Genomic DNA, 24,604 nt, shown 5'->3' with positions numbered 1-24,604 from the left:
AATTGTTTGAATAATAAAAAAAAATTCTCTTCCAGTAATGTCTGATTCCCTAAACACGAAAAATAAATTAGAGTGCTCTTTAATACTTAAGTCTTCCACAGTGTTTTTCAAATTTGTATTTATATCAACAGTATCTTATTAAAATAAAAGCATTAAGAAGCCATAAAGAGTCCTTCAAGGTTATGTATTTTGAAAGTCTCTCTTAAAGTGAGTGTGTGCCTTTCTTTTAAGGGAGCTAGAGCAAATGAGTCATCAATTTACAAAAGCAATAATGGATGCAATCTCCAGCTCTTCAAGGGTTCATTATCATGCAGAATGATACCACCCTTCTTGAGGAAAAGAAAAGACTTTGGTCAGCGAAATGACATAATTGCAACTTGTCAGTCCACAAGGTTCTGAAGAGGAGGACACAGCATATGTGTACCCATAGGTGTCGATCTTTCCTCACAGGGTCCCTTATAAAGTATAATTTCTGTCAGGCTGGCAATTATATAAATATTGTGTGAGCTGCTATATTACTCAGAAGACTAATGCTCAAGAGAAACAACTGGAAGCTGTCACTATTAATCATATGTTTTTGCCGTTGACTCAAAACTTCTTTAACTTTGAGGCTTTCAAAGTCTTCCTTTTTAAAACTTCCCTGGAGAGATATATTAGAACATTTGTTTGATCCAGGTCTTGTATGCCACAAACTGTCATTTCTTCTGATAGGTAAACTTTCCAGTACATATCTTTACCAAAGTTATTCAAGTATATTTTCTTCCACTGCTACCTTTTATTCAATATTGTTGACGTAACATTATTTCAGAGCCCTCCAGTGGGTGGTATGGATTCTTGGAAACATCATTCTCACCTATCAACCACATTTGAGCTAGGATGGATCCTATATAAGCCTCTTATATTTATTTGAAAATCTTAATTCCTGAAATTTATGAGGAAATTTGACCAGAGAAAAAACTTGTTTGAGAATATTCAAAGTTGTCAATTCTTGCATCCAGAGAATTTCTTCAGCAATTTGAATCATGTCAGACATACAAGATAGATATAGCTTAATTACAATACAGAGCCCTAAAATATGCAGTGAGAACCAGATGAAGAGTGAAGCACCAAGGCCCATGGGACTCTGTTGGTCTATGACTGGTTTAACTCTTATTCCACTCTCTAGCCAACAGCTACTTTTCAGTCATCTTTGCCAATCCTTGGCCTGGCAAACTTAGATTCTGGCTTCAAAAAGAACCAAAAATAGAACCTATTAGATACTAGACCATTGCTTGTTCCTGCCATTACCCATACTTGATTAAATTTTGTGTATGAATCTCTGAATCTTTTTATTTGTGTGTGGTACTGGGGTTTGAACTCAGGGTTTCATGTTTGCAAAAGCTCTACCACTTGAGCCAAACCTCTAGTCTATTTTGTTCTGGCTATTTTGGAGATGGGGTTTTCAAGAACTATTTGCCCTGGCTGGCCTTGAACCCTTATTCTCCCTATCTCAGCCTCCCAAGTAGCTAGGATTACAGGGATGACCCTCTGGTGCCTAGTTGAGTCTCTGCATCTTTTATCCATATGCCCTTGCTTGGGTTTTTAATTGCAGCTACCTATCTTGACATGCAGTACTCACCAACTTTCAGTTTTCCTCCCAAACTCTGACCTTTTCTCTTTCCTTCATTTTCTGTTTTCAATTTTTATGCTACAAACAATATTCCAGATGGATGCCCAGCAGAACTGTGCTCCAGCCTACCAACTGCTGCATCCACCAAGCAGTACTATATTCCTTCTTCACCCTCTGTGTCTTTTATCCATACTTTCACTCTTGATGACCTCACAATGTTCACATGTTTGCTATCTGCAGCAAACCACTTTAATGGGTAGAAGCATGGACTTGGGAACAAGGCTGGCTGTGTTCAAGATCCAACTCTTCTTACTAGCTGTGCTGTCTGAGACAAACCCCTCCATTTCTGTGAACCTCAAGTGAACTCTGCATGTCAATACTTACCACAGTATCTAACACACACTTAGCACCCAATAAATGTTAACAAGCTATTACAAAATTTCTCCACCCCAACTATGTGATATTCTGGGTAATGAAAGATGCAGCAATCATGTGTTCCATTAAAAATTTCCTGGATTCTAATTTATCTTTCATTAAAGTGGTCAAATTTAGCTCCAGCGGTTTTTTCTATTTATTCTGAATTTGACCATATGATAGATTTACTTGGGTTCAAAGGAAAACTTCCTTAATTTCTTCATGCATTTAGTGATGATTATTAAAAACTGAGTATGTGCCTAATATTGTGATAGACACTTATAAAGTTAAATGAAAAGGAAATATGGCCCAATATAATTTTGAGTGACACCATCTATGTATTAAATAACACTGATATCAAGGATTCATATTGAGTGTTCATTAGCAATGATGCTCTGAATGGTTCTGTTTACTTATATTGATAAGGCATGAAGTGGTTTGGAAACTGGGAAAGTACCTATCTGAGAGAATTAACACCAGTTAGCAATAATAAACATCTAGGTTTTCTCTATCCCCCCTCGAAACCATTTTACTTCTTGTGTTCACTTTCTTTTCCCTCCAAAGAATGCAATCGATAGGAATTAGACTGCTCAATAAACTCCCAAGTCCTGAAATATCTTTAGTAATGTAATTAACATGCACATTATTTAAAATGCATTGTTTTAAAGCCAGATAAATTTAGACACAGTGGACTCCTTATCCCTTCTTGTAATGAATCATCTTTGTAATATGTGTGCCCCCTTTCCTTGTCTTTATTTGCCTAATACATTTATTTACTGAGATATTCAGTAATAGCATAAAACTTTGTAAACTTCTCTTGGGTACTGGCCATTTGATATCTTTGACCACTGATTTCAGAATACATAAAATCCAAATCTTGCTCTGATATTAAAATATTCTGCTTCTCTGTATATGGTAGCATCTCCCTAGAAAGCTGAATTGTTGTCTGTGGAAGAGTTACTTTTAATGAGTCTTAATATACACAATACAAATATTAAAGAATTTTATCTCTGTTGCTGCAGCATCTCCAAATCAGAGCATCAGGTTTAACAACTTCCTCAAATAAGATTTGACATTTTGCAGTCAAAATTTTCTTCTCTTCTATGATTTTTTTTTGCTTTTCTGCCCCTCAGTTATGTGAGAAAACTAAAAAGCTGACCCAACTCCATATTATTTTATTGGTAACTAGTGTTAAAACAAATGAATAAAAACACTTAGAAGCTGGGTGCCAGTGACTCATGCCTGTAAACCTTCCTACTAGGGAGACTGTGATCTGGATGATAATGGTTCTAAACCAGCCCAGTCCAAAAAATAATTTGTAAGACATATCTCAATGGGCTTGGTGGTATGCATTTGTTATCCCACCCATAGGCAGGAAGTGTGAAATAGAAGGATTGTGGTCCTGAGCAAAAAGGGCCGAAGACATGGCTCAGGTGGTAGAGTGCCTGCCTACCAAGGTCAAAGCCCTGATTTCAACCCCCCAGTACTGCCAAAAAAAAAAATAACCCAAAACATTTGGAAGGTATTGTGAATGCCAGTAGCACAAATTGTCCAATATATTAACAATTTCATATTAGCCCTTTGAGATGATGATTTCCTTAGACATAGAATATATTACTTAACTGAGATTAACTGTAAAATATTTTAGCTTAAACAGCGGAATATCTCTTCAAAGACTTGTAGATCCCAATTTTTGCTGGTCAATTAATTACAGCATAGAGATTAATTATGTGATATTGCTTTTCTTTTTAGCATTTTCTTTTTTGACTCTACTGGGGTTTGGACACAGGCCCTCATGCTTGCTAGTACCACTTGAGTCATGCCCCCGGCCCAGCCTTTTAGCCATTTTGGTCACCCTATTTTCTTCCCTATGAACAATATCCAAGTGGCATTTCTGTTAGGAAAGCAAAGGGCCATTGTCTGCCAATGATTAGCTTTTTTCTCAATTAGTAAATAACTAGGTGATGGTACTGTTGCAGAAATATTGTCCGATGAGAAACCAAGAGACATTCAGAGAAGTAGAAGAACTCGGACTTTATTTGGTGCCTGCGGTCCCAGATGAGCTCACACTCACAAGTCTGGGCCCCAGCAGTGAAATTACAGGGTTCTTATAGGGCAGTTCAGGGTATCGGTTATGGTGAAAGTGCTGGTTGCTAATAGGTGAGTTCACATTGGGAGTTAGGGATGGGGATGTTTAGGCAGGAGCAGCAGGGGACCTGTGTCAGGAAGTCTGTTTACAGAAGGAGACAAAGAAAGGCATGGGGACTTTTATCTTGGCCCTGGACCCATTTTATGGCTTAACTAGCAACTTCTCCTGTCCTTATAACCTGCTTCAGGGTAATCTTCCTGTTCAGGCCTGGATAAAACCAGTATAGGGTGCCAAGAATTGATACACTCCAACTTTGAATCATTTCTGTTAATTACTCATGTGGACCAAAGTTTTGATATATTTAATTATATGAAGCCATAGTCATTGGAAATATTTTGCTTTATTTGTTTTTCTATTTAAATGGCAAATTATTGATAAATGACTTTTAATTCTCTGTTACATACTTCAGTGTACCTAACATAGTGAGTAAATGTGATGAATGTGTTGATTAAATGTATTCTGAGCAATCTAGACTTTGCAGCAGAGTTTCTCAATCTTGTCACTATTGACAAAATTTGGGGGCTGGATAATTTTTTGTTATGATGAGAACTTCCCTGTGCATTGTTTAGCAGCATCCTTAGCCCCTGCCCACAGTACCTTCTCTAGTTATGACAAACAAAAGTGTCTCCAGACATTGCCAAATGTCTCCAGAAGGAGGGCAAAATTGCCCCTGTTGAGAATCACTGCTATCCAGTGTGAATATCAGAAACTCCATCCTTTTCTGGAAATGATTTCAGCATCTTAGCTACTCAATGCAGGGAAATTCAAAATACATGGACTGGTTTTCACCTTGAAAACCCTCTGAGGTCATACCAAACATGAAAAGGTCAACAGAACAAGAGTTTTTACTATAGGAATTGACAAAAGTTAGGCTATTTGTGTTTCCACCCTTGGAAAGTCAGCTGGAAGCCCTTACAGTAGTGGTTTGTAAACTTTACAGTACACACAAATCACCTAGGGAGCTTGTTAAAAAGCAATTCCAATTCATTACTCTGGGGTGGGACTCAATATTTGAATTTCAATCAAGTTCCTTATTGATGCTACTGCTACTGGTCTATGGACCACAATTAGCATACTGAGGCCCCTTGCCTAGACAATAGATCCTTCTAATAAATAGCATCTAATAGGTAAAGAGCAACTAGCTTTCTTGAGCTTACTGTTTCTATGAGAAAGGAATGAAACCAAAGTGCAGCCAATTGGTGGGACTATTTCCAACTAATTGCCTCATTCTTTTTACATGGTCAACACCTTTGAACCTATTTAAACATTGGTGCATTGCCCTCACACTTTATTCTTAATGAGGTTACTTGCCTCACATATTCAATGAAATTATGCCTTGTAGAATGCATTCACTACTCAGAGAGATGTCTGAGAGGGCATTCTCTTTAAGTATCAAAATAATTAACTTCTTAAATAAAGAGGACCCTCATTGTTGGACACCAGTCCCACATATTCCATTTTTAAGTGGAAAATACACTTAGAAATCTCTCAACAACATAGATATGGATATATACATATATTTCTGCCTGTGCAAACAGACTGTATATAGTGCTCAGCTTATGCAAATAGCAATTACCAAAGAGCAACAAGATATATGGCAAGTAGTAAATACTTCTAATTTCTTGTTTTGAATGATTGAATTCAGCTAAATCTCAGTAATGTGTAATAAGGAAGGATGGGCATTGTATGGAAATTGAACTACCACATATTATTGGTCACTGATATGGCTGCAAAACAGGCAAAAAAAAAAAGAAAAGAAACATAATAAGCTATTCCTACATGTTCAAAAGTTTTATTCATCTTTACAGGCATTTGTCTAGCATCAAACAGAGGCTATAAACACACACATAAGCCTAAAGCAAGGGTAATGGGAATCCACTGAAACTCAAAATTTTTTTTTCAGTACTGGGGCTTCATGTTTGCAAATGTTCTGTCACTTGAGCCACACCCCTAGTCCTCTGACCTTTAGTTTGTTTTTTATGTGGCATCGCATGCTTTTGCCTTGGCTGGTCTCCAGCCCCAATCTTACCTCTGCCTTCCAAGTAGGTATGAGTACAGATATGCACCACCATTCCTGATTTGAAGTTCAGATTTTTGTGTTAGAAAATGATAAACAGACTGTTTAGAAAAAAAAATTTGCAGGAAGCCAACCAAAAGCATCTAGTATACATATAACACAATTTGATATGTGCGATCAGAAATAATAGGATAGCATATCTGCGGTCACCAACAACCCACCTTCAAAACAACCTTCATATTTCTAGGTCAATTCTATTTATTGCTAATGGTTCATAGCCCACTTGAAATCTCACTTCACTGCAGGTTATTTAAAGGTGATGGATAGTTCATGTAAAACATGCATGGAAAGAACAAATTCATGCACATTCAACAAATACGTATTGAGTGCCAGCTATGGGTAAAGAGACCTACTTAAGTATCCTTAGTAGTTAAGTCACTCCTATGGAGGGATGTATACATCATTCTGGGTCATGAAAGCAATATTGTTGGGGAAAGGGAGATAGCTGTGCATCTATATAGCTGTTAATTCCTACATTTGGTTGAGAAATGGCACAACTGGGTCATAAAATGCATGATATAACTTTTAATAAGCAGTTCCTGTATGTTGAACTTTGACAACCAGGTCAGTAAAGCAAGATATTAGACATGACACTAAAAAAATGTTAACTACTCTCTCAGGTCATATGGCAAGAAAAAAATGTGTTGATTTCCAATAGATTACCATGGTAACTTGTATTAGATTTTAGTGTTGAGAATTACATTTGCCATCTGTAAGAAATACGTTAGCTATTTGTCTCTACTTTTAGGGCTCATATTCTATTTTTAACATGTGCTCAATGAAGAGTAATATATCTGGAGATTGAGTTCTCCAAATTAAAAGAGGACATTTTAAATGCTATTAAAATTAGTTGTGTTTTTTAATTCAAAAAGAAATTCCCATGGCCTATTCAAGATAGCACAAAAAGGCCATTTTTAAAACTACTTTAGAATCATTGTCATTAATTGAATCTTAATATGCATGAAGATTGACTGAAAAGAGATTATGAACTGTGATGAAAAGATGGATAGTTTCTTAATGGTGTTTTATTTTTTACTCTTTAGTTTTGTGTTACCTTGAGCAAGTCTCTTTGTTTTTGTTGTTCTTCAATTTTATCATTTGTCAACCAATTACCCCTAAGCTCCAGTGCAGGAATCCTGAAAGAACATATTAAACACTGAGTAACTAACTATATATATTTTTTTATATAATCATTTATCAAATTTTAATTTCTCAGTTTTTTGAGACATTGCACCTCATTTTGCCAGTCCTGAAAGTGAATTGAAGTGGTTGCTCTTCCCAGAAATTTTCCTGTGGTTTAAATGTTTGTTATGTTGCCTCAGAGCTTTAGTTCCTGTAACTGCAAAATAGAAGTTACAATTTCTTATGATATGTGACCACAGTTCAAAATACTGATGCATAATATTTGCCAAATTGGTTCAAACTAAAATGGAAAGGGCCATTATCAAAGCATGAAAAAATGAAACACAAATTGGCTAACCTAAATCAGTTTGAAATTATAATTCTGGTATATAATACAAAATGAGTATAACTTGAAAATTCATTTATACTATCCCATGATTTCTAGGTAATGACTCACAACTTCTTGAGTACACTTCTAATTCTCCCAAAATAAGTAAATATTCCTATATTATTTAAATGTCTTAGTATTAAAAGTAGCTTAAAGGAATAAATTAAAGACATCACAATAAAATTCTATTTAGTTGTCTTCTTGCTGGAAGTACATAGAAATTGGTAGATTGAAATGTATTTTCAACTGTTGACGATTCACGTACCAGTTTAGTTTCCACATCTTTAAAACAATGGAATTAGTCTCAATGAAACTTGAAATCCTTACTTCCTATAATATCAGATTATGTTTTAACCTACATATTTTGTGTGAATATTTAAAATGATTAAGAAAAGCTCCATAATGGCCCTAAAAATTCCTAGTCTACTTGCCTTGCTGAACCAAGCATCTTTGAATGATGACTGAATAAATAGGTAAATAATCAATTAGGCTGAAGTAGCTACCGACAGGACTCTTAGCAGAACATGGTTTACAAATCACATTTGACAACTGTATTCCAAACTGTCCAAAGTAAAAAGCGAAATATAAGCTGTTTTAGAGTACTAGTATTTACAAGCCATAGATCATTGGTTTATATTAAGGCTACATGAAAGCCTATAACAATAGAAAGTAACACATAAAATACTAACTGAAGTAATAACAATTGTTGTGTCAGAGTGGTATGATTCCTGTAATCTATGATTTCTTCTTATCACTCCTATACCTTTTCTTCAAATTCTTTACAATAAACATGTTTTATAGAATCACTAAAAGCAAGATGAGAAAAAATAAATCTTTTTGGTACAGCTACTGAATATTTAAAAACACTATGGAAAAACTATTATTACTCTCTTTGCTATAAAATCAAGTTATTTACATTATTTAAGGTATGCCAAAACAATTTGCTTGAATGTACACTCTTTCTCCCACTTTCTATTTTAGAAAACATTACATTTTAGGGGACTCCTTTACTTCTATGTAGTTTTCACAAACCACAGCTAATTTTCATGCACTGAAAATCAATACATAGAGTGAGATGATAATGCCCTCTCTATTCTTTGTGAAACAGGACTATATATTTACCACTTTTGTAGAACAGAATTTATTATTGAGGACAGGACATTCATATATCCTAACTAGCTAGGCCACTTAACTTTAAAAAGCAAAACAAATTTTCCATGCTTTTCTTCAACATGTTTATGTATTCAGAAAACAGAGATGATCAAAAATATACAACATATTGTTCTGTTACTCCTATTGGGAAAAATGAACCAGCACATGGTTTGATTATTGTTTTTACCTTAATAGTCTGTAACTTTGAAATCACCAAGATTTTGAATGAAACTTGTCTCAAGAGAGAACCTATTACCAATGGCTTTTGCTGAACACATTTTATTTTAATGATTTCAATAGTAAGGAAATATATTAAATCCTTAAAGGAAGAAAATGTAAATAATAACAAAATTCTAAAATTTATCCATGCTTCCCATTTTGTATACTGCAATGCAATAAGTTTTCACACTTGTACAATATCTTATAAATTTATTTCCATCAATTGACTATATTACAAATCATTACACTATTTTTAGGACAGTTCAATATTTTTGTAGATTACATGGCTCCTATTGGTTATCTAAGCAGTCCAGATGTTCTGGGTTCTTTGGCAACCCAACACATTCCCAATGGAAGAACAAATTGTTCTGTGACAATATATTCTCTGGTGAATGACTGCTTTTAGGATAAACACCACATTCCTTAACAAAAAAGAGTAAAATGGCAATGCCACCTTCACTCTGACAACTTTTTCTCAAGAGATGTTTTGCAACACTCCATCTGTGCCTGTCTTATTTGTATGACATGTTAAGAAGGAAATTCCTAGTAGAGGGAAAGCAAATACTTTTCCTTCTAGGACATTTCCTTTAGGCATCAGTGAAGTTTGACACCTTGATATACAATAACTCTGTCTTTTAAGCTGGTCACCTGAGACCCTTTTTGTTTTTTATTATAGCAGCATCTTCTTTTTTGTCTGGTTTCTTCCCATTATACTTAATCTTATGTGATCTAAGATGATACCCTATCTGAATCCTTACATGGCTATAGGTGTGTACAAATACAGTGATATGCATATATGCTCCATTTCTACTCTTTAGACAGAGGTATTTCAAACACTGCTTTCATAATTCAAAAGGTAAAAGTTTTCTGCAATAAAGCTCTGCCTGTTAGCAACCCCACACTGCACATTTTGAAAATACATGCCAATTTTCCACAAGGGAGAATCATTGCCCCATTGTTCTGACCTAATATTGGGAAACTGGTTTTGTTAGTACATGAATTGCCCAAATATTTGTTCACAAAGTACATATTATTTGCTTTGAAAAGAGAAAAAAAGGATAAACAATATGTTAGCTGAGAAACCAAAACTTGAATTTGTCTACTATCATTGAATATATCATGTGTACTTTCTCAGTACTCTAGACCAAACTACTTCCCCAAAACCTTTGCTGACACTCTTGCACTGTGCCAACCAGTGCCTGACCTCTACCTCTAAACTCCACCCTCCAACTCACAGACGAACAGCACACACAGAACACCCAGAGTGATTTACTCAGTTAGCTAATGATTATGACATGCAGCTTTTTTTTTCTTTTTTTGCAGTACTGGGGTTTGAACTGAGGGCCTCCACCTTAAGTCACTCCACCAGCCCTTTTTTTGTGATGGGTTTTCTTGAGATAGGTTCTCACAAACTATTTGCCTGGGCTGGCTTTAAACCGGGATCCTCCTGATCTCTGCCTCCTGAGTATCTAGGATTACAGGTGCATGCCATCAGTGCCAGTCTTCGACATACAGCTTTTCTTATAGCCATATGAAAGATCTATCACAGTGACACTTCAGTGCTCAACAAAAATGAGTGTTTTTCATTTTGTTATTAAACCTCTATTTATATGCCAGACTCTGTAGCTATACATGAGCTCCTTTAAGGCAATAAGCATATTTCATCAATCACTTTATCACTAGAAGTCAAAAGCACTATACATAGTATGTAGAAGGAACTTATTAAACAAAGAGAAAATGAATGAATGATTGTGTAAGTGAATGAGTGAGTGAGTGAGTGAGTGGAAAGAAAATGTTGAGGGCTGGGAATGTAGCTCAGTGATAGAGCATTCACCTAGCATCTTCAAGGCCCTGGATTCCATTCTAACAACTGTCAAAAAAAAAACTGAGTAGCAGTATCAAAGATGTGAAGTAATACGTGATTAATTTTCAAATGTGAAGTGAATACAAACTTTCTTGGTTTTGTATGTCTATACAAAGCTATATTGTCAGTGCTTTTATGAATGAAAGACAACTTTTAAATCTATACTAGAAAGTTGACCATTTTTCTATACAATGAAGGTTTATTACCAAATTAAAGCAAATTAATAATTATACCTCGTCAATTGCTTGAACCTTATGATACATTGACTAGAAAACTGGCTCACAGAAATATTGGAATTTTAGCATGGAAATATATAAAAATCTAATTGTTAGAAAATCAAGTATGTTCTTAATCATCTAGTGATTCATTTATTCAACAGATCTTCATTGAGTACAATATATCAGATAATTTTCAAGACACTGAGATAATCAGTGAAAAGTAAATAAAAATAACTAGAACAAAAAACTCAACTTTGCAAAATTTAAATTCCAGCAAAAGAGCAACAATAAATAATAATGTAAGTAGTAAGAAGCAAATTAAACATTATGTTATGTAACTGTAAGTACTATAGAAAAAATAAAGAGAAGTGGGTCCAAAGTGTGACCATGGATTTTTGACTTGGAATTAGCGGTTAATAGACCAATTTGAGAAGGTGCTAAGAAGGAGCACTCCCAGTCAGAAATAACAGCCAGAGCAAAGTTCCTAAGATAAAGCAATTTTTTACAATGTAAAACCATAAGCAAAATTAATTCTGTCAAAATGCAATATGGTAAATTATGAAAAAAGCAATGGGAAATACATGTTCTAAGGGGCAAATCACTTTAACTAGAAAAAAACAAAGTGCAGATCTTAGCCTCCCTTGCAAGATTGGTAGCATTTAGATAAATGAAAGGAATTTCATTTACATTGTACAGAATTGGGGGAAACATATCAAAATCAATTGACATTGGTGGAATGATTATGGCTGAAGGTTAGCTAGCTGCTTTGATTAAAGGCTTGAAGAAACTTTGGTACCAATATAAGGTGTTCCAACTTGCTTCTATGGGCAATATAAATCAACTAACAGTCCCGCAAAAATCTCCAAGGTGAAGACATTATCCTGAGGAAGATCAAATTGAAGGCTTTGCACAGATTAGATTAAAATAGCTATACATGAAATAATTTCAATCCAAAGGGAATCTACCCAAAATACCCTGTATTACAATAATACAATGATGTGATTTTACTATTTGACCTTAGTTTTTACCTTTTTATTTTGTAATAAAAACTGCTAACAGTACCCCTAAATTTTAAGATTATTAGAATAAATTTCCATCACTGTTGTCCAGCTATAGTCACTAATTAGTATTTTTGTCATATTTAATTTATTGCTCTTCCTATAGATAAGTAGAAAAAAAGATGAAATATAGTATGTATATAAACATGCAGCACATGTTATTGCTGAGTCACTTGAGAGTATATTGCAGAATTTGTGACTAAATTCTTCAGTGTGAATCTCTCCTAAAACAAGGATATTTTGTTACATAATGAGAGTACATTTAACAAATTCAGGAAAATTGAAAATGATAATATGCTACTATCTATTATATAGTCTATATTCAAAGTTCAGAAATTGTTCTGATAGATGCTCTTTATACTATTTATTCCATCTAGAATTATCCATTGCATTTAGTTGTCAAGTCTCCATAGTATTTTTTAATCTGGGATGGCTCTTTGCCTTTTCTTTGTCTTTCATGAAGGAGTTAGATGATTTCAATTTTTTGTATTTGTCAGTGAGTTTAGGATGTCCTGAAAATTTCTTGTTTTTCAAATGTTTGTATGTTTCTGCCTTGAATACTTCAACAATGATGTCATACCTTCTTAGTGTATTACATTAGGGGGTATATGATATCAATTTACCCCACAGATGGTGTTCACTTTCCCCTCAGTCACTAAAAAGTACTAAATGAAGAGGTCCTTTAAGATGACTTTATGTCATCAATCTTTCACTCAGCAATTTTGACATCTGTTGGTAATTCTTATCTGAATCAAATGTTATTATGATGGCTGAAAATGATGATTTTTAAACTGTCATTTCTTCCACATTTACTAGCTGGCATTCTGTGTTTAGGGAGAGCTTTTCCTTTCTATTTGCTTAGTTATAATTAATATGAACTCATGAATTCAAACTTTATTCAATTATTGTCATTATTCATTTTAATTCATCTTTTAAAGCATACTGTTTATGAAAGTTCTTTATTTCAAGGGAAAAATACAACTTAATACCCTTCTCATGTAGCTGGGAAGAGGACAAGCATGTTCCAGGGGTAGGATCTAGTAAACTTTGTAGAGGATGCATCCTTTCCCTCTGGTCTTTCATTTTATTTTTCATTTCTATGGATCATTAACATGTAACAATTAAGTTCCTAGGACCTCTTACAATTTAGTTTAACTAGTTGCTTAGTGATAGATCTAGCCAATGACCATATTTGCATTCTTGATTGACAGTAAGTAAAAGTTAATTTGCTGTTTTGGCAAAATATACTCCTTTGAAGGTAATCTTTTGTCCACGTGTTTGGTCACACAGATCAAGCTGCTCTATTCAGAGGTTATTGAAATTTTTATCATTATAATTTTTATGTACCTTGCCTGGTTCCAAAAAGGAATTTTGCACGTATAAAACTGCTGTCCTTACATACTAGTTTGTACCTTTTCCAAACATTTATTCATGCAACATGCTGTTACATGAATAGCAATCTGGTTTCTTAATGTGTTACCAAAAATATTATAACTGCTTCTAAATTGTGCTGATGTATTATAGAATTGAGTTGAATATCTTTGTAGGCTGAGCATAATTATCTTCCTGCCAGGAACAAATAAATTGTACTGCTCCAGAGAAATAAATATGCATATGAATTTATGTGGATGGATAAATCCTTATAAACTTTAGCTCTTTATAACACAAAGAGAGAAGAAAAATGTGCTTGCTGAAGCTAATGAACAAACTGTGATCATTATAGTGTCTATCATGCATTTCCCCTACAAACTTGAATTTTACAGCATATAAATCAGGACAGAATATTTCAAAGAACTTTATATAAAGAATGAACCAATTTTAGGATGAATTATATAAGAATAAGCCACCAAAATCTTCAATTATACTTTAGACAAGATTTTGTATGTGTATATATGTACAGAGATCAAATAGAGATACAAAATGAAAACTCAAAGTTCAAAAATACTCATGAACGTTTATTTACTTTGTTAAAAATTTTTACTTCCTCAAAGATTTCTAGCAGAAACAATTTGCAAACAATAACACTTGGTACAAGCCTGTAAAAAAAAATAGGAACCCAAACTACACTAGGTAATTGCAGCAAGATTAGTGTAAACCAAATGCATTTATTATTTGCAATGTAATCCAATATACTATAAGATGGCATGCACTTTATTTTAATTAGCTGTTTCTTTTAAAGGGTTGCTTGCTCCAACTGTCTTGATAAGAAAAAAATTGTAGCCATTGCTCAAAATGCTTGTCGCAAATCTAGTTTTAAATTGAAGCAATTTATTCCGAAAGCAGTCTACTACTGCAGCAATAATCAATGTGTTTTCCCTTAGCCATACTGAAGCTTTCCAAGGACTATTGTTAATTGCCTGTAACTAAATGACTGCTGGTGCCCTTAAATGTAACTCTTTGGCACATGTTCATTTGTTGTGTTTAACCAAATGCCAGTTTCCCTTAGGTTTTGCCTAGCAATTTTGTTTTACAATTTTCACTATTCAGTTTCAGTTCCTTCAAGGTGGTAGAGTCTATCTTTTTAACCAAATAACACAAATGCTAAACAGATTTTAAAACGTCTTCACTCTCTCTTTCCATCCTCAGATCTTGAATTGTGCTGAAATGGAATCTTTTTATATTTTTAAATGCTGCCTCTCCTGGGCAACTTGAACTACAGCTGAAAATCAGATCCCATTTCAAAGGGAAAATGACATTTGCTAGGACAACACCATTCACATTCAAATACTAATGTAAAGATAAAATAAATACAGCAGTTGGCCCAGATAATTTCTTTTAACTATGACAGAGTTTAACCCCTAGTAATTTTGTCCTGACCCAATGGGTAAGCAATATTAATGCTCATATTAATGAATGTGTGAGGCTCGGAGCAGAACAATGAGACTAAATCTTATGCACCATTTTCCTTGGGAGAGTTAACACATGCCGTATAAGCCAATGTGGCTAAATTAAAACAAATACAGAAGCATTTGGAGGAAAATCTGAGATGCTCTCAGGATCTCAGATGAATAAGCGCCTTGTAAATGCTGTCTCTCTGGACCAGTGTTTTAGCATTCCTATTGTGAGCAATTGACTATTAATTGGTCAAAAGAGTTGTTCTTTCTCATTTTCTAAGCATATATAACTTTTCATATGTTTGTACTTTAAAGGAATTAGTTAAATGACGCCAGACAATTTTTGTAATTGCTAAGCTATATCAACCCTGTTCTCTTTTTCTTATTTTAGATAATACTATTATTGGCTAAATAGAGTATTCAAGGTAACATATATAATTTTTGAATGACTCAAGACATCAAACAAAAGGAATAACTCATATTGAGCAATTGCTTCTCTAAAAATAGAAAGTACTTACTTTCATATACTTTTTCTCTAATTTAGTCATATTCAATTTCTAATATTTTTAAAATATGTAGAGACCAGTATTTATGAACAGCATCTGAAGACAATGATAGTCTGTTTATTGGATTGTTAAGATTACGTTTCAGACATAGGTTTCATTGTCTCCAAAGCTATTTCCCTGGATAGGGCACTTAAAGCAGGCTACATGCCAATGCCCAGTGTTATGCCTTCAAATGCAAAGGATGTGCATGGGGGAATTATGGAAGAATCATTCCCTATCTTGGAAGTTATTTAGATATCAAATATCTGAGACCAATATTTCATTACAGCTGCTTCCCTCATAGACTCTGGGTAAAACTTACACTTACCGAACTTATGGTCACTTTTTATAAAGAATCAAAATTTTGAAGAATTGAAGTAGGAGTAGCATAAAATTCTTAGATTTTAAATCTTCAAATCAATGAGCCTTGACAAATGCATACATTGTACTCATACCTAAAACAAGAAGATACAAAATATTTCCTTTATATCCAAAAGTTTCCTCTTGCCCCATTTCCAATAAAATTTCCTTTCACTTATCTGAAAAGCTTCCAGTTTCTTTTAAATCACTATTGATTATCTAATCCATTCTTATATTTAAGTAGATTTATATAGTAAACACTACATTGTTTCTAATTTCCTTTACCTAACATAATCTTGTGAGATTCATGCATGTCACGTATATCAGTAGTTTACTCTTTATATTGCTGAGTGTATTCTGTCCTATGGACATGCATAGGACATGTTTACCATATCCTGTTAATTGATTTTCATTGTTTCCTATTATGGCTACTCTGAACATTTTTTACAAGTCTTCTTGCAGATAACTGCTTATATTTCTCTGGGGTAAATACCTAGGAGAGAAATTGATATTCATAGGGTAGGTCATGTTTCACTTTATTGAAGAGGAAGATAGCCTTGAAACAGGGTTGTAAAACATGGTAAACTGTCAATTAAAAGCTGTAACCTTGGAGGGAGCTGTGAGGAATTGCCCATTAGAGCCATGCAAAAGTTTGGGACCAAGATGAAAGGCACCATGCAGAGATAAGCACCCATTCCTGCCTTCCTTTGTCTCCACTTGTAAATAAACTTTCCAAAGCAGGACTCCCCTGCTGTTCTTATCTAAACCTTAGGTCTCTAACCCACTACTAGCCCTACTTTATGGGAGAGCACATTCCTTGTAACCTGATACCCTGCACTGCCTTTTAAATATCCTGTGAATCCTTTGTTCAGGGCTCAGACACAGGTATATGTGTCCTCCGAGTGTTGCTTGGTTTCTCCTCTGACTATATTGCCACAACATTATTACAAACTACCCCCAAGTTTTCAATGTGATAGTACCATTTTGTTCTCTTACCAGCATGTTTAGAGTGGAAGTCAAGTGTTCTTGCTTACTTTTCCTCTTCTATTCTTGTGCTAGAAATTTCAGACTTATAAACTGTAAGCATTTAATATACTAACAAAACAGAATGAATCTTGAAAAAAGCCATACTCTGGACTAGAGATGTGGTTCATTAGAGGAGCACTTACACAGCATGCACAAAGTCCTGGGTTCTGTCCAAGCACCAGCCACAAAAATAAAGCCATAGTCTAAATCCTTATCACTTTCATAATATCCAGTGTATTTTAAATCAGACTTTTCTGTATATAAACCACTTTATGGACAGTTACAGTTGTTTATATATGACTTGCTGCACTCAGGCAAACCCATTATTATAGTTTTCAATCAGGTATTTATAATTCTCTCAGTCCAAATGCAATCTATCAACCAAGGCTCATTTTTACCATAAGCAATGTTACTTAGCAACATAGTTACCACATACCACTTTATCCAGTAACCAAGGAAACAGAGATAAAAGTGACAAAGAGGTCAAATTCTCATGCTAGCAGGGCATGGTGGTACAAATGGCCTGTAATTCCTGCACTCTGGAGGCTGAGGCAGGAAGATCAACCATTGGAGGCAAGCCCAGGTTATATAGTAAGACTCCATCTCAGAACACAAACAAGGATTGGAGGTGTGGCTCAAGTGGTAGAGTGCCTGCTTTTCAAAAAAAATCTTATGCATAAAGAAAGAGATGACTGTAATCCATTACCTATATCTGGTCTCATCCAGAAAAAATGTGAAATTAAATTGAATAATGATTTTTAGATATGAATATTGTATAATTCTCTATTGCTACTTATGTTTTTTCTAGAGTTAATGTACACAGTTGAGCTTGCTGGAGGGCTTGGTGCTATTCTCTTGCTGCTTGTTTGTTTGGTGACCATCTATAAGTGTTACAAGATAGAAATCATGTTATTCTACAGGAATCATTTTGGAGCTGAGGAGCTGGATGGAGGTAAGATGAGTTCCCTGTTTTATTGTTGTTTCTGAATATTCTTGCTTGTTTCCTGTCTTTGTTTTATTTCAGCAAAAGAAAAATCACCCTTACCTTTCAATGTTCAGTTCATAAATCCATCTTTTGTACAGAAATACATGTGTGATACTTGGAAGCCAATAGGTATTTTCCTCTGAAATACCTACCATTTTAGAATTGGATTCCAAACAGCACTTACAAATTACAAAGGCTGATTGCAGTGCTATCAGAGTGTTCATTTTCTCTCACCTTGTAATCAGTACTGAAAGGCCACCTTTACTTTTCTATAGGTAAGGAGCATCTCTTTTAATTGTGTTCCTTAGCCCAGGAGTTGGAAGTGAATCTCAGTTTGTTCCTGTTTAGGCCTATATCAGTTATAATAAACTGTATTGACTATTTTAACATTCATCTAGCAATCTTTTCAATCTTCTTTATATAACTATAATTAGATAGGCTAATTTTTATTCTAAGTGTGGACTCACAGATAAAAAAGTACACAACCACATTGTTTTCATAATAATACATATAACATATTTTACAGAAATTGCAGGATTATAACTATTGTTTTCATAAAAACCGTAATTATTCTGTTTCTGGTCAGCCAAGAATGTATACATTCTAAGAACCTTGGGTCCATAAAGTTAAACTCCTTAAATTACTCATTAGAGAAATTATGGTGTTTTTATTTCCTTTTTGGTCATTTGAGAAAAATAGTAAGGTAAACTTGCAGTATGGAAGCATATGCAAACTGAAGATGAATAGTGAAAATCATAAAGGTTTCTTGATCATACTTATAAATTTATCTTCACTGTCAGATTTTTTTTTGGACAGGGTCTCACTATGTAACCCAGGATGGCCTAGACCTCTCTATGTAGCCCAGGTTAACCTCAACCTTGCAATTTTTTAGTTTCAGCTTCCAAAGTGCTGGGACTACAGGTGTGCACCTCCAAGTTCAGCTCAATGTCAGTTTTGCACTAAGTGATACAGAAGAAAATGAAGCAGTTGTCCAAGTTGCCATATATCCAGGGTCCTCTTGAATAAATACATAAGCAAAACTTTAGAAGGTCAGACTTGTAATGAAAAGCAGTTTATAGGCCCTAACACTCTTCTCCACTTGCCCTTTTCCCGGAAATTCCTACTAGAGTGAAATCTGGTTTTATTTTTGGAGGGGTCTCTTAAAGTACTGATTTGCCTAGTTGTTCTTTGTTTTTAAAACTTTCTTGCCTATTCACACAAATTATTATATTTTGGCTACTTCTTCAAAGAGATGTGAGAGAATTATCAATGCCAGAGCTATTGTTGGATGAGTGGATAAAGCAGAGTGTTAGACATTCTTAAAATCATCCTTTCTAAGCCTCAAAAAGCTCTAAGGTTAATGCTATAATCTCCATTTCACTGCTAAGGCAACTGAGTCTCCTATGGTTAAATAACTTACTGAAAAAGATAATGCAAGTGTTATAATAAGTGGTCAAGACGGGATTTGAAATAAGTCTATTTAGAAATCTTTAACTTTATTGAATACTGAGTCCCTATATTTTATAAATTTAGTATATTCTATATAATCTACAAATATGCTATTGTTTGTGCAATTAGAAGTAGGCAATACTTAAAAAAGCAGATGACTTCAAGTCTCACTTTGTTAACCTTGTTTTGAATGTTTGTGTTCTGAATATGAGGGATTTTACCCAAACCATCAATTTTCAATGCAGTTCTTATCTGTCATTTTCTGAATACAGAAAATGATAGAATATAATGAAAGAAAGTGAATCATATGCAGTTGAACTTTCAGTGATTTGAAGTTTCTTTTGATGATCCTGATACTTATAAACACTTCAATGAGTTACTTGGGTAAACCTAAAAGACTTTATTGCTATTCTGAAGCTGTTGGGTCCTCAGTTTTTCTGCAGTATTTTAAGTAAAAAAAAAGAAAGAAAACAAATACTTACAAGTAATACTTTAACAAATGAAAATGTTTTTTCAGAAAGCTAACTTAGTTAATAAATGCCTTAGAATTTGTTTGAACCCTGTCCCTAGGGCTGCCTTGACTACAATCAGGTATCTAACTATTAGGGCTTTCCTTGAGATGCTACTGATAATGCATTAAGCCCAAAGAAAACCAAGATAATTAACTAAGCCTGTGCTATTTCTGGCGGTGAGATGGGTCTCCTGTAAGCAACAAATTGTTGGATCTTCCTTTTTAATCCATTTTGTCAAACGGTGCCGTTTGATGGGTGAATTAAGTCCATTAACATTAAGTGTTAGTACTGATAGGTATGTGGTGATTCCTGTCATTTAGTTGTCTTAGTTGTTTGAAGGATTGATTGTGTGTACCTAAGTTGAGGTTACTCTCTACTGTCTTGCTTTTTCTTTTCCTGTAGTTTGGCACTGCCTGTCCTTTCATGGTTAAGTTGGGTTTCACTTTCTGTGTGCAGAATCCCTTGAAGAATCTTTTGTAGTGCTGGCTTTGTGGTCACATATTGTATTAGTTTCTGCTTATCATGGAAGACTTTTATTGCTCCATCTATTTTGAATGATAGTTTTGCTGGGTAGAGTATCCTGGGGTTGAAGTTATTTTCATTCAGTGCCCGGAAGATCTCACCCCACACTCTTCTTGCTTTTAATGTTTCTGTTGAGAAGTCTGCTGTGATTTTGATGGGTTTACCTTTGTATGTTACTTGTTTTTCCTCTCTTACAACCTTCAATATACTTTGCCTAGTTTCTGAACTTGTTGTTTTAATGATGATGTGTCTTGGGGTAGTTCTATTTTAATCTGGTGTGTTTGGTGTCCTGGAGGCCTCTTGCATCTGTATGGGAATATCTTTCTGTAGATTTGAGAAATTTTCCGTTATTATTTTGTTGAATATATTACGCATTCCCTTCGCTTGCACCTCTTCTCCTTCTTTGATGCCCATGATTCTCAAGTTTGGTCTTTTGATGGAGTTGGTGAGTTCTTGCATTTTCTTTTCACAGATCTTGAGTTGTTTAATAGTTCTTTGGTTTTTCCTTTAATTACCATTTCATCTTCAAGTTCTGAGATTCTGTCTTCTGTTTGTTCTATTCTGCTGGATTGGCCTTCTGTTTTGTTTTGCAGTTCTGTTTTGTTCTTTTTTCTGAGGTTTTCCATATCCTGGCTGTTTTCCTCTTTAATTTTGTCTATTTTTGTCCTGAGGTCATTTATCTGTTTATTCATTGTGTTCTCTCTTTCACTTTGGTGTTTATACAGTGCTTCTATGGTTTCCTTTATTTCTTCTTTTGTTTTTTCAAATTCTCTATCTTTGTTTTCTTGGAATTTCTTGAGTGTCTCCTGTACATTTTGGTTGACCCTATCCAGTATCATCTCTATAAAATTCTCATTGAGTACCTGTAGTATGTCTTGTTTTTAATTATTCTTGTGGGCTTCATTGGGTCCTTTGGCATAGTTTTTCATTTTGTTGGAGTCTGGATCTGAGTATCTGTTTTCTTCATTCCCCTCTGGTTTCTGTACTAATTTTTTTGCTGTGGGGAAACTGGTTTCCCTGTTTTTTCTGTCTTCCCATCATTGTCTTTGGTGTTGTTACTGTCCCTGTACTGTGTGCAATTAAGTATTTTCTAGCTTGTAATAATAACAATGGTGATATTTAGAATGGAAGGGTGAGTGGAGATGGAAAGCAAGATGTTAAAGAAAAGGGAAAAACAAATAAACAGACAAGAAGGAGAAAACAGAACAAGGAATCAGACAAGAAAGTTTCAAAGGTATAAACAGGTAGCGTTAGTGTGCTAATCAACAGTAAGCTGAACAGGCATTAGAGAGAGAGAGGATTGAAAATAAAAAATTAAAAAAAAATAAGAATAAAAATAAAAAATAAGTAAATGAAAGAAATATATATATAAATAAAATAAAATAAAATGGAAAATAGAAAATTTAAAAAAAACCCAAAAAACCTCCAAGTTCAAATGCAATGAAGTTTCAGTCTTAATAATTTGGGTGTTCATCTCAGTCTCCCATCCTGGAGATGGTGCTTCAGATGTTTTTCTGTAGTTGTCTCATCAAAGGGGATGCATAAAGTAGAACAAAACTACACACAATACAGTTTCAGTAAGTTTTTCAGTATGCAGGTGTAATTCGGTTGTTCTCTCATCAAAGGTAGGGAGAAAAAGAGAAGAAAAAAAAAAAGAGTCTGGAGACAGTTCTGAGAATAGTATCTGCGGCTGTGGCTTGCCTGTCCGCTGCTGTCAGCCTGCTGTTGCTGGAGGCATTGTTTATGCAGATCTCAGGGGTGAGCTTAGCACTCACCTGGCCCTGCAGGCTTTGTTTACTCAGAGTTCTCCTGTGTGTGAGCCTCTGCTACAAGCTTTCCCCTTTCCAGCTTTCTCAGGCCTGTGTGTTTATTTACAGTTCATGTGGGAAGTGGGTCTTCCCCTCTTTCCTGTGCAGTTTTCCTCCCTCTGCCACTTTTACAAGCTTTCCTGCTCCTGATTACTGGGCGGTGCTGCTGCTCCTGCCAGCCACCATGTTTGTTTACAGCTCACATGGGAAGTGGGTCTTCCCTCCTCTCCTATGGAGTTTTCCTCCCTCCGCCACTCTCACAAGCTTTCCCACTCCTGGTTGCTGGGAGCGCGCCCCTGCTCCTGCCAGAGCCTCTCCAGCCCGCCCGGCTTGTTTATTTACTGTCCTGGGAAGGATTCCCTTCCCCCAATCTTCGGCACTCGGTGTGCCCCACCCTCTTTCCTGCCTGTCTTTATTGTTCTTATTGCTTATTAGTCAGTTTCTCTTTTTTCCCCGGGTGGTGGTCGGTCTGTCCAGGGGGCTATGCTGCTCTGGCCCAGGCTTGTCTGTGGGAGTACCACTGTACCGCAAAGCTCACCTTGTCTGCGTCTTCCCAAGCTGTCTGGGCACGGGCGACTGGTGGCCCAGGGGCCCTCCTTGTTTCTCCATTTAATGTGAAGTGGAGATTCTCTGCGCCGGCTGGAGGTGTGGAGGGGTCAAAGTTTTGTCTCTTCTCAGTGATTTTGCCTGCAAAGTGTGTCTCCAGCGTCTCTCCAAGATTTCACTATAGGAGGCTCGCTTTCTGCTTCCTTCCTCTAGCCGCCATCTTGGTTGTCTTCGATATTGTTTGTTTTTTGAGATAAGTTCTCACTATATTTCCCAGGCTAGTCTGGAACTTTTGGGCTGAAATGATTCTCCTTCCTTAGCCTCCTGAGTAGTTGAAACTACAGACCCACACTATCATGTCCACTTTTCTTAGTAATAGATATAGTGTGTCTTACCTATAACCTCTCTCTACACACACACACACACACACACACACACACACACACACGATTTAGTTTTTTTGAGACAAGCTCTTACCATGTAGCTCATGCTAGTCTCAAACCTGCATTTTTCTGTGTCAGTCTTCCAAGTGCCAAGATTACAGGTATGCAGTATCACATTCAGCCTTTCTTGATAATAGTTTAAATTAGTGTTTTTATTTCTTAACTCCATGGGGTATACACTCCTTTCCCCCTAAAAATTATTTTTATAAAATAGCAAATCCAGTAGTTATCTCTGTCAATGCCAAGTTCTGTTGTTTAACTTCAAGTAACAAAACAATTAGTTAATTGATTTGTTCTGTAATTTTTTTGTTTGCTTTCCATCCTGGAATTTCAGCCAGAATCTCTTAAAAGTCATGAAAAGAGTAACTCAATGACTACATATACATAGATAACTATTTATATATACATATATGTGTGTATATATTTTTATATATTAGTTTAAATATATTTAACTTTAAATATACATGTATATATATTTCTTTCTGAGATTTAAGATAAGATCTCGCTATATATCTGAGGCTGGTCTCAAACCCATAATCTTCCTGCCCCAGTTTCCCAAGTGCTGGGATTATTGGCATGTGCCAAAAGTGTGTGGTGTGTGCCTTGCTCAATGACTACATTTTAGTTCATGAAAAATTATTACAAAGAGGGTCGACCAGTTTTTTTCCATTTCTACGGTAAACAGAATTATAGTTGATGGCTGAAATTACAGAATAAGGAATAGGCTCTTGTAACATCCTATGGCTACTTTTAAGCTGTTTGTAAACCAAAGTTGAATTTAAATGATCATACTTGTGTCCTTGGGAAACATTGTTCAATTTTTTCTTTTTTTTTGTTGTTGTTGTTAATTTTTTGAGACAGAGTTTTATTATGTAGCCCAGGCTGGCCTCAAACTTGCTACATAGTGAATTCTGGCCTTGAACTCATAATCTTTTTGCCTCTGTCTCCCAAGTGCTGGAATTACAGATACATACCACCATATATGGTTTCAATTGTTTTTTAGTCATAAAAATATCAACTTTTTCAAGGTATCATTAGTCATATGAAACTCCTACACATTGAGATTTATCAGTATATGCTGTTTAAAGATATCAATAACAATTTAAGGGGTATCACCCAAGATGAATATTCAGTTAGCAATTGGGAATCCATATGGTTTTAAGTCAGAAAACACTGTTGAATTGAGTGTAGTATCTAGGACTGTATTTTCAGTATGACAACTTTCAAGTCAGGGGTTTGCTTCTGATGGTAAATAAATACCTGCCCCATTACTGTACTGATAGACTCTGGAGAAAGACAGAAAT

General features: G+C 35.1%; 1 protein-coding gene across 4 annotated transcripts in view; it reads left to right on the top strand.

Annotated features, from left to right (window-relative positions):
* Positions 1-24,604, top strand: part of Il1rapl1 (interleukin 1 receptor accessory protein like 1) — a 1,357,677-nt gene that overhangs the window by 1,314,061 nt on the left and 19,012 nt on the right. For all 4 annotated transcript variants that reach the window (XM_074063978.1, XM_074063976.1, XM_074063979.1 and 1 more), the window contains one exon: positions 17,844-17,987. In XM_074063978.1, coding sequence (XP_073920079.1) covers positions 17,844-17,987 — 144 coding nt within the window. The remainder of the gene's footprint in view (positions 1-17,843; positions 17,988-24,604) is intronic.

The sequence above is a fragment of the Castor canadensis genome, chromosome X (genome assembly GCF_047511655.1).
Source record: "Castor canadensis chromosome X, mCasCan1.hap1v2, whole genome shotgun sequence".
NCBI classification, from domain to species: Eukaryota; Metazoa; Chordata; class Mammalia; order Rodentia; family Castoridae; genus Castor; species Castor canadensis.
Note: the sequence above shows the minus strand (reverse complement) of the source record. Positions and strands in the feature narration are given on the sequence as shown.